The sequence below is a fragment of the Antechinus flavipes genome, chromosome 4 (genome assembly GCF_016432865.1).
Source record: "Antechinus flavipes isolate AdamAnt ecotype Samford, QLD, Australia chromosome 4, AdamAnt_v2, whole genome shotgun sequence".
Taxonomy (NCBI): domain Eukaryota; kingdom Metazoa; phylum Chordata; class Mammalia; order Dasyuromorphia; family Dasyuridae; genus Antechinus; species Antechinus flavipes.
The window spans coordinates 106,492,799-106,510,417 of NC_067401.1; the positions used below are offsets into that span (position 1 = coordinate 106,492,799).

At 34.3% G+C, this 17,619-nt stretch overlaps 1 protein-coding gene across 1 annotated transcript; it reads right to left on the minus strand.

Annotated features, from left to right (window-relative positions):
• Positions 1–7,130: 7,130 nt before the first annotated feature.
• Positions 7,131–8,126, minus strand: LOC127558683 (olfactory receptor 6K6). Its single transcript, XM_051991923.1, has one exon. The coding sequence runs from the start codon at positions 8,124–8,126 to the stop codon at positions 7,188–7,190; it is 939 nt and encodes a 312-aa protein (XP_051847883.1). The 3' UTR covers positions 7,131–7,187.
• Between the last annotated feature and the right edge of the window lie 9,493 nt (positions 8,127–17,619).

A 17,619-nucleotide genomic window follows, 5' to 3' on the forward strand; every position in this document is an offset into this window, starting at 1 on the left:
CATCTGTAAAATGGGAATAACACTATCTGTAGGAACTATATTATAAGTATGTTTAAATGATTAAATGAGATAACATTTGTAAAGCATTTTGTAAATGTGAAAATGCTCTATTACTGTCAGTTATTACTCTACTCTGTTTAGCAGCTGGGGTCCCTCCAATGAGTTGTCATTGAGCTGCAGGAGGGGCATTCTCAGGTGTCTATTTCATGACAGCAAAGCAGTTTGTGCTGCTCTAGGGCTCACATACCACATCACCAGAACTGAGACAGTGTGTGTGAAAGCTGGACAAATCTACCAAAGTCTCACTTTCTGAATTATACTGTCTTAGTTGTACTGCAATTTAGTAGCAGTTATGAGTCGTAAGTATCATATTATACATGTCTATTGGGGTGAAAGTAATTTGTACCTTCTATTCTTTGGAATGTGGAAAGGAGAGTGGAAGAGAATTCTCTAGGAAATATATCACTTTCATCACTCTTGTACCACCTCTTGCCCTAGTCTGGCATAGTTTTCTATTAGGGATCAGAGGGTGTTCTGATTTGACAAAGTCAGGAAACAGGCTTAGAAATCAAATCACTATGTCTGCCTTCATTTCTAAGTAGGTTCTGAAGAGGGGACAGTTTTCCTTTGTTTGATGCTTTATTCTGCCTTAACTTTTGCTTACTCCTTTCTTCCTTTGATTCCAGAGCTTTGTTCCCTCTTAGAAAAGCATCAAGAGAGTTAAGTCCCCAGGATATAATATTTATTTTTCTGTGTTACCAGAATAGGGACAGAACAAGCTCAGAAACTCCTGTCTCACAGTACTCTCCACTTTATATAAGGAGCACTTTGTTTACACTCCATGAAATATGATGCCCCTGTGCCAGTGCTAATGTCCCATCCTCCCTTTTTACTTTTCAGTTTCTTCTTATGTATTACTTTCCCCATTAGACTTTATGCTCTTTGAGAGCATTTTAAAATTTGTATTCCCAAAGTTTAGAACATTGCCTAGTACATAATAGATGATTAATAGATGTTTATTGGATTGAATTTAACAGTAGAACTACTCAGAGAAGAGCTTTAAAGACCAATTGATTGGGATACAACTCCAAGAAGATAAAAGTGAGGATTATACTAAGGACAATTTCTCTTGATCCCCAATAACAAGAAAGAAATTCCAAATGAACCAAAATATATTTAGATTAGATCAAAGGAAGAAGTTCCCAAAAGAGAGGATTATTAGACTTTGTAATGGATAACCAAAGACCAAATATATCTTCCTTGCTAAAAAACAAAACAAAACAAAACAAAACAAAACAAAACAAAAACTAATACAGGGGGCGGTTAGGTGGTACCAACCCCGAAGTCAGGGGGACTAAATTCAAATCTGGTCTCAGACACAACACTTCCTGGCTGTGTCAGCTTGGACAAGTAATTTTATCCCAATTGCCTTAGCAAAAAGAAAAACTAATACAGTGTCTAAAAATGGTAAGTGCTTAATATATGTTTATTTACTTGAATTGGGGATTAATTCCTGACTAAAACAAGCTAGAGATTCATTCTCTGATTTTGTAAGCCTAAGGGACTTCAAGAAAAGGAAATAAACTCCTACACAGAGTTTTATAATAGTTTATAGTGTCTTAGAGAGTTCTCTAGAGTACTAAGAGGATAAATGACAATTCAGATGATATGGGAAAATCATTTCGGGTTGGAACATTTTGGAGCTAGTTCTGTGAGAGCTGGAAAAGATCTTAGAGATCAAGTAGTCATTTTATAGATGGTTAAACTGAGGACCAGAAATATTAAATGATCTATGCAAGACAACACAGTTAGAAGTATTAGCATTTACTTGTTAAGGGCCTGACCATAGAAGTAGATAGCAAAGGAAAAAGAAGAGAGAGGTGATAAAGAATCAGAGAGAAGAAGAAAAGGAAAAACCAAAACAAAACAAGAAAAAGGAAATGAAGAAAGGAAATTTGGGTAGTAAAAGAGATACAAAGAGTGGATTTGGAAGGCAGTATGCCAAGGTGAACTTCCTTGTTCTCATCTTGATTTGGGGTGCTTATATAGATTTGGACAATTGATTAAAGTAGAGAAGTGTCTTATGCCTAAATTTGAGTGAAAGTTCAGTCCTCCCCCTTTTATTTTCAGGAGCCAGTATTCCTACCACCACGGGGTTAAAAAATAAAATTACACCTTGAAGCTGGGTCAATAGTGAATTAGCCTTTGGAGAAAATCCTATTTTAATTACAAATTATTCTAGTTTCCAGGGCTTAGTTTTTCATATTTGCATTTTGTTAAGGAAAGGAAACAATTTTTTTGATTCCTTTCTGAATGTCCCCCCTTGTTTTTTTGTGAACTTGATGCCAAAAAAAAAAACATTTATTTGAGAATGATCATTTTCTTAACAAATTATCTGTCTTTCTTTGCCCCAAGAGATCTTGGCTTAGTCTTTGATTCAATTAGCTAATCAGTTGAATCACTGCTTAAGAACAGAAGTAGATGTCATTATTTGATAGATCTATGCAACATATTAGAAAGAGTTCTAGGATAATTTCTGGACCTTCAAATTTAATAGGAAAAGTATAAACTTTCCCACTCTGTCCCTGCTCCCGCATCTCAGGAAATAGAGATAGAATTCATAGGTAGATAAGGAGCTAAAAGACTGACAGAACACTATAACCTAGCAAAAGAAAATTGGTATATAGTCAGACTGGGAAATCTTCCTGGAGAAAACAATATGGAGCAGAGATGTGTAGAGAAGGATAATACCTTATAAAGAGGAGAGAAGACATACTGGGAAGAAAAAAGTACATATCAAGATCTGGATTAGAGGGAAGAGATGGGGAATTTGCATAGATTGACCTATTTGGAAGGAAGTCCAAGATGGCCAAAACTAAGGATTGGATATGTGGTGGTGTGAATGTGGAGTGTGTGTGTGTGTGTGTGTGTGTGTGTGTGTGTGTGTGTGTGTAGAGGAATTGTTAGTCATTTCTTAAATTCTTATCTTAGTGATAAAGACAACAAAGTATCAGGAGCAATTCATTTTTCAGTAAAAGCTGTATTAGCAAAAAGTATGGAATCTTGAAAAACAGGTTTATTTCAGTGACTTGTAATTTCTAAGAATGTAAAGCAGTTAAGTAAAATTAAGATATAGTAACCTCATCTGAGGGTTCATGCATCATTTCATGTAACATTTCACACATAGTATTCTATCATACATTCTATCAAAAACAAAAAGAAGCACAAATCTGTTTTTTTTCCCCCTCCCACACCCAACCTTTGGGATAAAATGGTATATTTCCTAAAATAGATACATATTATCAGGCAAAAAAAATTCACTCAATGCACAAAATGCCTCATCTGGTAACTTAAATCATTTCTAAACTGGACGGCTTATTTCATTATGGTTCTTCTGGAATTGTGAATGTTCTTTGTTCTTTCATACTTTTAATGATGCTTGTTTTTGTGGCATTGTTATTGTGTAAATTCAATACTTTGTTAATTTACAAAAGCTTTCAAAGTTATTCTTGTAGAAATTGTTTTTTTCTGTTCACTTTACTCTTTATTTGGTCATTAGTCTATGTCTTTCTGAAATCATCTATTTCTTCATTTCTTACAGCGTAATATTATTTCATTACTTTCATATACAATTAATTCATCATTTTCTTAGTTGTTACTCATACTTTTAGGTTTTGAATTTTTTGCCACTTTAGAAAGATACATTATAAATATTTTTGTATCTGATATGAAAACCAGGAAAGGGCAAAACAGAAAAAGAAAATTACAGACCAATGTTCCTAATGAATATCGATGCAAAATTTTTAAATAAAATATTAACAAAGATATTACAGCAATTTATCAGCAGGATAATACACCGTGATCACGTGGGATTTATGCTAGGAATGCACTGTTAGTTCAATATTAGGAAAACTATTACCATAATCAACCATATCAATAAGAAAACTAACAGAAATTATCTGATAATCTCAATAAATGCAGAAAATGCTTTTGACAAAATATAGCACTCATTCCTACTAAAAACACTACAGAGCAGAGGGGTAAAGAGAGATTTCCTTAAAATAATAAACAGTATCTATCTAAAACTTGTATCAAACATTATTTGTAATGGAGAGTAGCTAAAGGATGATATACTTAGAACACCCTAGAAAATCATCCAAAAACTTACTGGAAACAATTCACAGCTTTAGCTAAGTTGAAAGATATAAAATAAACTCATACAAATCATCATCTTTCTATATATTACTGACAAAGTCCATCATCTAGAGATATAAAGAGGAATTCCATTTAAATTTAGTATAAACAATATAAAATTCTTGGGGATTTACCTGCTGAGACAAACCCCAAAACACAATTACAAAACACTTCTCACAAAAATAAAATCAGATAAAAACAATTGAAAAAAAATTAGTTATTCATGGCTAAGCCAAATTAATATAATAAAAGTAAGAATTCTGCCTAAATTGATCTACTTGTTGGGTGCAATACCAATCAAGCTGCCCAAATATTATTTTATAGAAAAAAATTATAACAAAATTCATCTGGAAGAAAAAAAAAAAGGTCAAGAATATCAAGAGAATTAATGAAAAAAAAAATACAAAGGATGGTGCCTTAGCACTACCAAACCCAACATTATATTACAAAGTAGCAGTCTTCAAAATCATTTGGTACTAAGAAACAGAGTGGTAGATTAGTGGAATAGATTAGATACACACAACAGAATAATCAAGGCTTATAGAAATCTAGTAGTTGATAAACATCTAAACTTCAGCTTCTGAAATAAGAACTCACTGTTTGACAAAAAATTGCCGGGAAAGCTAAAAAATAATATATCAGAAACTCATCATAGACCTACATTTCACACCCCATAGCAAAATAAGGTCAACAAAATAGATACATGATTTGGGCATAAAGAATAATAGATACCACAAACAAATTAGGAAAACAAGAGATAATTTACCTATCAGATCATTGGGAAAGGGAGGAATCTATGATCAAAGAAGAACTAGCAAACATTATGAAAGGCACAAAGGACAATTTGATTACATTAAATTAAAAAGGGTTTGCACAAGGAAAACCAACAAAAATAACATTAAAAGGAAAGTACAAAGTTGGGGAAAAAATCTTTATAGCCATATATCTGATAAAGGTCTCATTTCTAAAATATATAAAGAAGTGTGTCAATTTTATAATATAAGTCATTCCCCAATTAATAAATGGTCAAATGATATGAACAGACCATTTTCAGATGATGAAATTAAAACATTTATAATTATATGAAAAAATGTTCTGAATCATTATTGATTTGAGAAATGCAAATTAAAACAACTCCGAGGTACTACTTCATCCCTCTCAGATTGGCTAAGATGACAGGAAAAGATAATGATGAGTTGGAATGGATATGGAAAAACTGGGAAACTAATGCATTGTTGGTGGAGTTGTGAAATGATCCAACCATTCCAGAAAGCAATCTGGAACCATGCTGATAGAGATATAAAACAATGCCTATCCTTGGACCCTGGAATGCCAAATCTGTGTCTTTATCCCAAGGAAGTCATAAAAGAGGGAAAAGTACCCACATGTGCAAAAATGTTTTTAGCATCTCTTTTTATAATAGCAAAGAATTGGAAAAGGAGTGTATGCTCAACAGTTGTGGAATGGCTGAACAAGCTGTGATCTATGAAGGAAATGGAATATTATTGTTTTATTAAAATGATGAACAGGCTGATTATAGAAAGATATGGAAAGATTTACATGAACTGATGCTGAGTGAAGCAAGAAGAACCAGGAATACATTGTATACAAAAACAGCAAGAATGTGCAATGATGAACTATAAAAGGCTTGGTTTTTCTCAATAGTTCAGTGATCTGAAACAATCCCTAAAGGCTTTCTACAGAAAATGCAATCTGCATCCAGAAAAGTATCTAAGGAGACTGATTGCTAAATCAACACATGCACTTCTTTTTATTTATTTTTTTTTTTTTTTACTTTCTGGCATGATTTTTCCCTTTTGCTCTAATTTTTGTCTTCCAACATGATTCATAAATCAATATGTATTAAACACAAATAAACTTACTAAAATAAAAATTAATAAATTAAATTTTTGTATTTTTAGGACTTTTTGCCCTTTCTTTTCTTTCTTTTGTTATAGGCCTATGTCTTTAGCTTAGGACTTGTGTCAATATGAGAAAAGCATCAGATTGGCCTTACCTCTTTTAATGATTACAGCTCTAAATACACAGTACACTCAATGGAGAAAAATGGAGTTTTCGTATGACTTAAAGTGAAAATGAATTTGATGAGGGCTGATGCATCTGAGACACAGAATAGAAGAGTGGGAAGAAATAGGAGGCTTTTCTGGAGTTCCTATATAGTTCTTCCTGAAGGAGTCAGCTGGTCTTGTCTGATGAAGCACCTCATGATATTCTGGAAAGCCTTCCTTTATTTTCAGAATGTGGCATGAAGATTTTGAAGAGAAATAAGGGGAAAGCTTTATTTTGGGTGGCAGAAACTGTTTTGCCTACTATGATTTTTATAGGCTTGGGGGTATTGACTTTTGGTTCTGCTGCTTTTAAAGGCTTCTAAGGGATGGAGATATCCCCAGTAGGAAAGTGGACTCATGACTGCGGGGATTATTCTCTAGGGGTTTTTTCTATTTTTATTTTAAGGTATTATAGTAATGGCATAGCTGGGTCAAAATGAATGTACTATTTAGTAACTTTTAGTGTATAATTCCAAAATACTTTCCAGAATGGTTGCACCCATTCACAGATCCTCCCATTGTGTATCAGTGTGCCAATTTCACCACCACCTTTTCAATATTTGTCATTTTCTTTTTTTGGTAATTTTTTTGACACTTACATATCTGGGTGGTCTTAGATAAGTGACAGATTCTCTAGTTCCCTTTCCTCATCTGCAAAATAAAGGGGTTGAATGATTTTTAAGGTCCCTTTCAGTACTCAGTAGATGATGAAATAAAAAAAAAATTCAACAAAATACAACATAATCAATGGTGATAATATGGTCATAGCTTATTTTCAGCCATAATAAGAATAAGAGAAAACAATAAAACAATGAGAAATGCAAAGCAAGAATGAAAAAAACAAAATTCTAGAAGGATAACAAAAGAAAAAAAAAAACATCACAAACATCCTATAATTTAAAATTAACCGTTAGTCCTCTCATTCTACTTCTGAGAACAGAGAAACTTCTTGATAGCTTCCTTCATGTCTTTGTTCCTCAAACTGTAGATGATGGGATTGAGGAAGGGGGCAAGGACAACAAAGGTGATTGCTATGGCTGTATCCCAGAACATAGAATAGGTAGCTGAGAAACGTAGATACATGAGTGCCACACTCCCAAAAAACAGGAGAAAGACAGCAATATGTGCAGCACAGGTGGAGAAAGCCTTGTGGCGACCCTCAACTGAAGGGATCCTCAATATCACTAAGATGATCCGGATATAGGATAGGGCAATGACTAAGAAGGAGCCCAGGATTTCTGCAGCATGGATGGCATCCACAATGACTATGAGTGAGGTATCCGTGCAGGCCAAATGTAGCACTGGGGTAAAATCACAGAAGATCTGGTGAATCTGATTGGGACCACAGAAGGGCAAAGTAGAGATCCATACAATCTCAGGGAGCACAAGGAGAAAGCCACAGAGACAAGAGCCAGCAGTGAGCTGGGCACACAGCCTGGGTGTCACAATGGTTGGGTAGTGAAGGGGCTTGCAGATGGCAACATATCTGTCTATGGCCATTGCAGTCAGGAGGCAGCCTTCTGAGATCCCAAGAGAGTGAAAGAAATACATTTGCAGGAGACATCCAGCAATAGAGATGGTCTTCTGCAGACTGATCAGGTTGGTGAGCATCTTGGGGATGGTAGTTGTAGTGTACCATATTTCTAGGAAGGAGAGGACACTAATAAAAAAATACATAGGGGTATGGAGTGCTACATCTAGCTGAATGACAATAAAGATCATCAAGTTGCCAGTAATGATGAATCCATAAATGAGGAGAAGAGGAATAAAGAATAAGAGGCCTCCTTTCTCCAAATCAGGGAAGGCAGAGAAGAAAAATTCAGTCACAACTGTGTGATTCTCTATCTGTATCCCTTGAGTCATCTGCAAAAGTAGAAAAAAAATAAGTTGAAATCTGTGGAATCAGAGGCTTGTAAGCCAAAACTATTGCCCATTTTAAATATAATATTGATAAACAAGCTGCATCTTTATCTTCCTTTTTCTTCTTAACAAGTTTAGCTTAGGGATTTTGATCTGTCAATACTCCCCTAGGTCAAAGGAAGCCTCAGTTAATTGACTTTGAATACATGAGTGAGATGTCTGGCACATAATAATGATTTCTTGATCAACTAGTATTAGAAATCATCCCCTTTATTGAACCTCAAATATTTATTTTAGTAACTTTGTGATGCATGATGATAATGATCAATATTTAATATTTATATAGCACCTTTTGGTTTAAAATGTTCTTCCATCATCACAGTATTTTTATACTCCACTTTGCAGATAGGGAAATTGATAGATTAATTGGCAAGATTATATAGAAAATGATGGGTCAAGCCTGGGTGTATTCGAAGGTGCTCTTTACTTCATGCCCAGGACTCTGCTCAGAATCATGTTCTTCTCTGCTCTACACCTATTTGCTATCTTCTTCCCTTCACACACCCCAACCTTCAGCCAGCTCCAAGTTACATGAAATGGGGAAGAAAAAAAAATCTTTGGTGTTTTCTTAAAAGGAAAAAAAAGAGATCTAGTTATTCTTTTTATCCCTGAGTTTCTGAATATTCTCCTCTCCCTTCAGCCCACCCACAACCAGCTGGGACTATTTTCTCATATATTTTTAGCCTTGTCTCATTGCTCCATTACTTTCCCTTAGTCTCTGCTAGTTTGGGAAATCTTTTCTGATGGATAACCCAAATTTATTTCTACCTAACACTTCTCCCTAACTCTGATGTTTAGACTTCTGTCTGGATGGATCATCTTCCCTGATCTCTCTGTTTCCTCATCATGTATCTTGTTTTCACATTAGACTGGGACCCCAAAGCTAAATACTGTTTCTTTTTAGTCTTCTCTTTTTCTTTCACTGTCTTGGACAGGGTTCATTTTACTGTAGTAATTAAGATCAACAGTTGCCCAAACTGAGTGTAATTCCAGTACTATCTAGTACCAACTAGGTCAAGAACTCCACTAGCTCCTAATCAGATATTCAAGTTTTTTTTTTTTTTCCCCTTCATTTTGGGGCTGCTTCCCAAAGTTAAAAGGAATTACTACAATCATTTAGAAGAAAAAAAATTCTCTTGTGGCTGCTTTGTGGGGGGGAAAAAACACTTTTTTTTTTATTAAACTGACTTCATTATCTAGAGGGGTTCTCTTCATAACCAAGGGAAGATAATTATGTTAAATGGCATGTTTGCCCTCTGGCTGCCTTGTGGGAAGTTCTTCACCAATGACAACTAGAGTGAAAAACAGATTGTTTCTCAACCATGTTAGTGCTGTTTAAATCATTATACAAGAAGACAATTCATCTGCATTTTTTTCTGAGCCAAATTAAGTCCTATAAGCATCTTACTTAGATCCCTGCAATTCTCTTGTAACTAGACTAACTAAAGTCTCTTTTCTCAGTAATTTATGTCATTTGACAAAGTAATCATCCTTACATCCAGTTCTTATCACATTACTGTTCGATTTAAAAACATTCAATGGTTTCTTACTGTCTATAGGATAAAGTGCAAACACAAAATCTACCACAATCTGGTCCTAATTTACTGAATTAGCTTTGTTGCTCATTTTCCCCAAAGATGAGCCTTATGGTCCACTTAAAATGTATACTTGCTCTCTCTCCCTCAAAATCCAACTTACTTAATTCTTTTTATTCTCTTCTGAAATATCTTCTAAATATCTGCCTGATGACAACTACTCAGTTTTGGGGGGTCTAGTTAAAATGTCATCTGATAAAACCTCCCCTGATGTCCCATAGTACTTACCCTACAATTATGTAACGGAAATTTTCATCTTCTCTCTGGTATAGCATATCTCCGCTGAAGTTTAAGCTTCTCAAAGTCAAGAATCATGTCATTAATTTATTTGTTCAGTATAGCATCATTCACTTATGATGATAATTTATATTTTCATAATCTTCTGTGATAAATTTAGGATTGGAAGATACTTAGTGGCTAACAGTTCACTGTTCTCTCTTCCTTGTATAAGTAAAGAAATTGAGGCTCAGAGAAGTTAATTAATTTGTCCAAAATCATACAGTTAATAAGTATCAGAGGTGTGATTTCAACCAAATCATCCAGATTCTAAGTCCAGCATTTGATACATTATCGTATGATGTCTTCTAGTTTAAAGCATTTCACATTTTCTGTGTCAATTGACTCCCATAGATCACAGTTGTTTTGTTCTAGACCTTACAATTTTAAAATCATAAAAGATCTCAGGATTTACTTAATCCATCTTCTATATTTTACAGATGAGAGACTGAGGCTTAGAGAAGATACTTGACTTGACCAAGGTCCCATAACTAGCTAATAGTAAAGCCATTAGACATACTAGAGTGGAAGTATTCCCTTTTCCATGTTAGGATGCCTTTTAATAACAACATTTTGAGGTAGGTTGAAATGCTTTGCTCTCTCTATTTTATGGATAAGAAAACTGACACCCATAGAAGTTATGTGATTTGACCAAGATCACACAATCAGTAAGATACTTCAACCCAGGTATTCTGAATTTTTTTCATCAAACTACCTATTTTCACCTATCAAGCCAACAATACTTAATATAAAAGGGGATTCTGCCCCCTTTAGTCAGAAATTGTTCAAGTGTGAAAATGTCATCCCAAAGAGTAATATATAGTAGAAAAGTTGAAGAAGAGCAATGTGAGCCATCTTCTTCAAAAAATAACAATCAGAAAATCAAAAAGAATCAAAATGGCCACCAGTTCTCAGGAGACAAGAGAAAAAAAATATTGTTAAACCAAAGAAGAACCTTCAATATAGTAAAAAAAAAAAAAAAAAAAAAAAAAAAGAAGAAGAAGAAGAAAGAAAGAAAGAAAAGAAAAAAAAATAAATGAGGCAAAAACATCAGAAGTGAGGTATCAAGAAACAGAAAGGATAGCAGTATTAGCAATAAAATATGAAGGTACACAACATAGAAAACAGAAAACTAAATATTTTGAAGAAATTAAAAAAAAAGATATTAAACCAGTGCCTTACTTTCTGAAAAGAAAACAGACACACCCACACATAATATAACCTAGTTCACAATGGTTGAGCAAAATACTAGCAAATGAGAATGCAGAGTAGTGGGAAGTATAATTAAAATAAAAAAGCAAGACAAGAAAATAACTCAGTTGTGAAGAAAATAGGGACAGCTAAGTAAAACAGTAGATAAAATGCTAAGGCTAGAATCAGGAAGACTCCTCTTTCTGAATTCAAATTTCATAAAGCAAATAATTAACCCTGTTTTTTTTTTTCAGTTTCCTCAACTGTAAAATGAGCTGTAAAATGGCAAACCATCCCATTATCTCTACTAAGAAAACCCCAAATTGCATAACAAAGTCAGACACTATGCTGAGATGATGGAACAAAAACAATATAAAGAAATTAGAGAATCAGCTTTATGAAAGATCTGAATGACAGGTTGCAAAGAGAGAATATCATGAATGCTAAAGGAGTTATGAAGAATTTAAAGAAAGAAAATCCCATAATAATGTTAGAAATTATAAAAGAAAATTATTCAGAGTCATTTTAAATACTGAAAATGGAATCATCAGATCACATGATTATATGTTTAGAATTAGAAGAGGTCTTATGAAATGCCCAGACTAGCTTCCTTAAGTGCCTTCAAATTTTAGTTAAAGTTTCACTTTCTACAGAAAGCCCTTTCCAGTTCTCCTTAATCTTATCACCTTCTCGCTGTTATTTCCAAATTATCTTATATGTAGCTTATTTGTCCATACTTAATTGCGTATTATCTCCTCTATTAAATTATAAATTCTTTGAAAGCTTTTAATGTTTCTTTTTTTTCCTTTGCTTATATCCTCAGCACTTAACATATTACCTGGCATATGTATGTGCTTAATTAATTTTATTGACTGAAATGCTTATTTTGCAGCCAAAGAATGTGAGATTGAGAGATGTTAAATACTATGAGATTATATATATTGTAAATAACAGAGTAGCAAAGAATAGAAACAAGGCCTTTTGTCTACAACTGAGTGGTTTCCCCCTCCAAACCCCCCCCCCAAAAAAAAAACAACAGTATCAAATGAAAATGATAAAATACCACAAATTTAACACAACCATATCCATCATCATTAAACTCAAAAATCATTAAAAAAAATCATTCGTGTGATCTGTAGATGAGGTTTCCATTCATTTTAAATATCATCCAAGATTTTTGTATAAGAATGAGACATGTCAGAAAAAAATTGAATAGGGATATATATTAAAAAATAATAACCCATATCAGCATTCACTATCAAAGTTAAGCATTCTTTTGGGGAAATATAAGATGATGATTATTTAAAAATAAAAATAAAGGTGACTTTGATCCATTATTTGAAATAAGCCTAATCTCAGAAAAGATTATGGCTTAAAGAAATAGGAATAAAAATATCTTTGGAAAATCATGAAAAGAAAAACATAACCATAGAATTTTTAAGGAGAACTAGATGAATACTCTGAAAGACTAAATTTCTATAATAATAATAATAATAATAATACCTACATAATTGTGATAAGCAAACCACTAATCATTAACCATTTAACTAAATATAACCATTTAATAGACATCCACACACACCCAAAGAAATTAGCATGCTTTATTTTGGCCCTTAGTTAGCTAATCACTTATTAATATTATTAAGCAAAGGAGGTAAGGAGAAAGAGGAATAAAAATGGATAAAGAATTTAGAAGGTATTTAAAGCACAGAAACATCATAAAAAGTAATAAAATGATGGTATACAAGGAAAGGTATAGGATAATCTAGTGATAAAACTCTTATCTTTTGCCCATTAATTGGAGAATGGTTGGGTAAATTGGGGTATATGAATGTTATGGAATATTATTGTTCTGTAAGAAATAACCAGCAGGATGAATACAGAGAGGCTTGGAGAAACATACATGAACTGATGCTAAGTGAAATGAGCAGAACTAGGAGATCATTATACACTTCAACAACGATATTGTATGAGGATGTATTCTGATGGAAGTGGATTTCTTTGACAAAGAGACCTAACTGAGTTTCAACTGATAAATGATAGACAGAAGCAGCTACACCCAAAGAAAGAACACTGGGAAAGGAATGTGAACTATTTGCATTTTTGTTTTTCTTCCCGGGTTATTTTTATCTTCTGAATCCAATTCTCCCTGTGCAACAAGAGAACTGTTCGGTTCTGCTAACATATATTGTATCTAGGATATACTGCAACATATCTAACATATATAGGACTGCTTGCCATCTAGAGGAGGGGGTGGAGGGAGGGAGGGGGAAAATCGGAACAGAAACGAGTGCAAGGGATAATGTTGTAAAAAAAAAAATTACCTTGGCATAGATTCTGTCAATATAAAGTTATTATTAAATAAAATAAAATATTATTAAAAAACTCTTATCTTTAACAAGAATATCTAGGGTAGGTGTTAAATTTTCATAAACTTTATAGAATCGACAGAATAAATCTTGATTGCAATAAAGAGGAAAAGAAATTGTCTAAAGAAACACTATGGGTACACAATGAGCACATGAACTTATTTGATTTTTTTTAATGCATGTATTTGAGATTTATGTACAACAGATATACAGAAGAGGAGATATGCAAAAATAAGAAATACTCTTAAAGAAATTTTCTAGTACTTCAAAAGTTCAAAATGAACTAAGAGTGCATAAAAATGCTAAGGTAAGAAAAATTCTTTTAAAAATCTCAATTTTGAAAAGAGAGGGATCCTAAAGAAGGGATAGAAATGCTGCTCTTTATACATTGAATGATCATAATGGATGGTGGAGAGAAGCTAGAGCTGATCCATTTTTAGTTTTTATTTTTTCCTCTGCCAAAGAAAATAATATTTGAACTGAAAAGTTCTGGAAAAAAATGATTTTAAAAGAATCGATAACCAACATAACTAGGGTGCTAGTAATAGAATGACTAGCTGCAGTATGCAAAGTCAAGTAATGAGGTCTAGGTCAAATATAAATCAAGATAATAAAATGTGATGGACATGATCACTATCATTTATTTTTGGAGGATCATGGCATATGAAAGAAGTATCTGAGGATTTGATAAGAGAAATTATTGTACAACATTTTTAGAGAAAAAAGAATAAAGTCTATAAATTAAAATACTAGTGATCTTGAGTTTGATTCCTTGAAAAAATTTATAATAAAATGTTGGAGCAGAAAGATGGTGCAGTAGATAGAGCATAGGCCCCAAAGTTAGGAAGACCTGAGTTCAAATTCGGCCTCAGACACTTAATACTTCCTAGTTATGTGATCCTAAGCAAGTCACTTAACTCCAATTGCCTTATCAAAAAAAAAAAAAAAAGAATAAAATGTTAAATGAATAATGAATATTTTTTGGGGAAAAAATGAACTTTTGAAAACTTCAGCATGAACAAATAACATTATTTCTCTTTGTACATAGTTGCTAAAGTGATAATAGGAATACTACAGATGTAATTGATTTTTATTTAAACAAAGTGATGGAATAAACTATACTATTCTACCAGACAAGATGGAAAGATATGGGCTAGATCAAATATCAATGAATTTTGGCCCAATGACCAAATGTAGTCCACCATTATTTCTGTAGAACAATGAGCAAAAAATGATCTCATGTTTTTAGATATAACAACTCTTTCTTTAACAATGCAAAAGTCATTCTTGGTTTTCAGTCTTTACAAAAGCAAGCAGCTGCCTGGAATTGGCCTCCAGGCTTGGCTCAATGACAACACAGTTAAATGGATTAAAATGAACTGAATTGACAGATTCAAAGGATATTCAGTCATGAATTATGTAATATTAACTTGGAATAAGATTTCCAGGAGTAATATGCTCTTGGATCTGTGGTGTTTAACTATTTTTTTTTTAATCAGTGACTTGAATAAAGGCATAGATGACATGCTTAGATTTTCAGATGATGGAAAGTTGGGGGGGGGTAATATATTGTTTAAGAGAATCATTAATCATGATGACAATTAACATTATGTAGTACTTTTGAGACTTACTAAGAACATATTTTATCTCACTTAATCCTTAGAATATTTCCATGAGGTAGTTGCCACTATTACTCCCATTTCACAGAAAAAGAAATTAAGGCAAACAGAGATGAAGTGACTTGTCTAGGGTCATCCAGCTAGTAAGTAACTGAAACAGAATTTGAATTCTCTCCTCCCTGATTTTGAGTCTAGTGCTCTATCTTCTATACTACTTCTATATCTTGACATACAAAAATACTAGTCGAATGAATAAAACAAAATGTAAGAAAGACAAATATAACGTCTTACACATAAGTTCCAAAAATCAAGGGGGACTTCCGGTTAAGATGGCGGAGAGGAGGCACACAGCTGCATAAGCTCCACGCTTTCTCTCACTATCCACTTCATTACAAGCCTCTGAATTAATGCTTGACTGAAAAAAAACCCACAAATAATTACCAAGAGAAGCCATCCTTGAGATTCGCCAAGAAAGGTCTGTCTTTACTGGAGGGCTGGGACGGTTTTAGATCAGGCGCAGGCGGCGGGCAGCGGCAGTGAGAGCACAGGAGCAAACTGGAGAGGGGGTGGGGAGTGATCACAGCCGTCTCTGCGGGGAGAGCTTCGCTACAGGTTTGGATACTTTGCTCCGGCAGCAAGTCAGCAGCCCAGCAGAGAAGCTAAAAGCACCGGGGCTGAAGAATACAACCCCAAACAGTTGGAGTCTCTCGGGACCTGGCCGCCCCCCTCTTCCCCCCCCCCCCCCCCCCCAGTGACTCAGCACGCTCTGGGATCTCAGAGCACAGGCGCAGCACAGTCCTGCTAGTGCCTCACTGCTGCCTCCTTCAGTCTGTAGAGGAAGCTCGATAACATACCCAGCCCCTCCCCCAAAGAAAGACTCTAGTTTTTTCTGTTTTTCTTTGGTAGTTTGTCTCTGATTATTAGACAGAATGAGCAAGAAGCTGAAGAGGACTTTAACCCTTGACAGCTTCTATACAGATAGAGAGCAGACTCTAAATCCTGAGGAGACTAAAAACAGACAATCCCCAGGTGAATCCCCAAAGGAGGAGATCATCTGTTCCTCAGCACAGATGAACCTCATAGAAGTGATTAAAAAGGCTCTCACAAGGGAGCTAGAAGAAAAATGAGGAAAGCAGAGTGAGGCTTGGCAAAAGAGCCTGGAGAAAGTTAAAGAGAGAGTGGATAAAGAAGTAAAATCCTTGAAAAATAGGATTAGTGAACTGGAAACAGAAAACAGCTCTCTAAAAAACAAAACTGGCGAAATGGAAAAAAATTCCACAGAACAAAAGAACTCAATTGGACAATTAGAAAAAGATTTTTTAAAAAGTGAATGAAGAAAATACTTCACTGAAAATCAGAATTGAACAAGTGGAATTGAATGACTCGAGGAGACAAGAAGAATCAGTCAAGCAAATCCAAAAAAATCAAACAATGGAGAAAAATGTGAAATACCTTCTGGGGAAGACAACAGACCTGGAAAACAGATCCAGGAGAGACAATCTGAGAATCATTGGACTCCCAGAAAAGAATGATGAAAAAAAGAGCCTGGACACTATTTTCCAGGAAATTATCAAAGAGAACTGCCCAGAAGTCATAGGAACAGAGGAAAAAATAAACATTGAAAGGATTCATCGATCACCCACTGAAAGGGATCCTAAAATCAAAACACCAAGGAATATAGTGGCCAAATGCCAGAACCCTCAGATGAAGGAAAAAATATTGCAAGCGGCCAGAAAAACCCAATTCAAGTATCAAGGAGCCACAATAAGGATCACCCAGGATCTGGCAGCATCCACATTAAAAGATCGAAGGGCCTGGAATATGATATTCCGAAAGGCTAAGGAACTTGGTATGCAACCAAAAATAACTTACCCAGCGAGAATGAGCATCTTTTTCCAGGGAAAAAGATGGACATTCAACGAAGTAAGCGAATTTCATCTATTTCTGATGAAAAAACCAGAACTTAACAAAAAGTTTGATCTACAAATATAGAACTCAAGAGAAATCTAAAAAGGTAAAGATTAATCTTGGGAACTATATTTTGACTATATAGATGTATAAAGAATACATGTATACCTTGTTCTAGAAATTGATGTGGAAAGGACATTGTATCAGAAAAAGGGTAAAGTGGGGGTAGTACATCTCATGAAGAGGCATAGGAAACCTATTATTATATCTGAGAGAAAGAATGGAGGAGGATGAATATAGTGTGTATCTTACTGCCTTCAGAATTGGCTTTAAGTGAAAAATCTAAAGACATATTCAATCTATGGTGAAACTTCTCCCATCTCATTGAAAAGTGAGAAGGGAAAAGTGGAAAGGGAAGGAATAAGCTAAGCGGAAGGGAATACGGGAACTGGGAGGGAAAGGGGTAAGATAGGGGGAG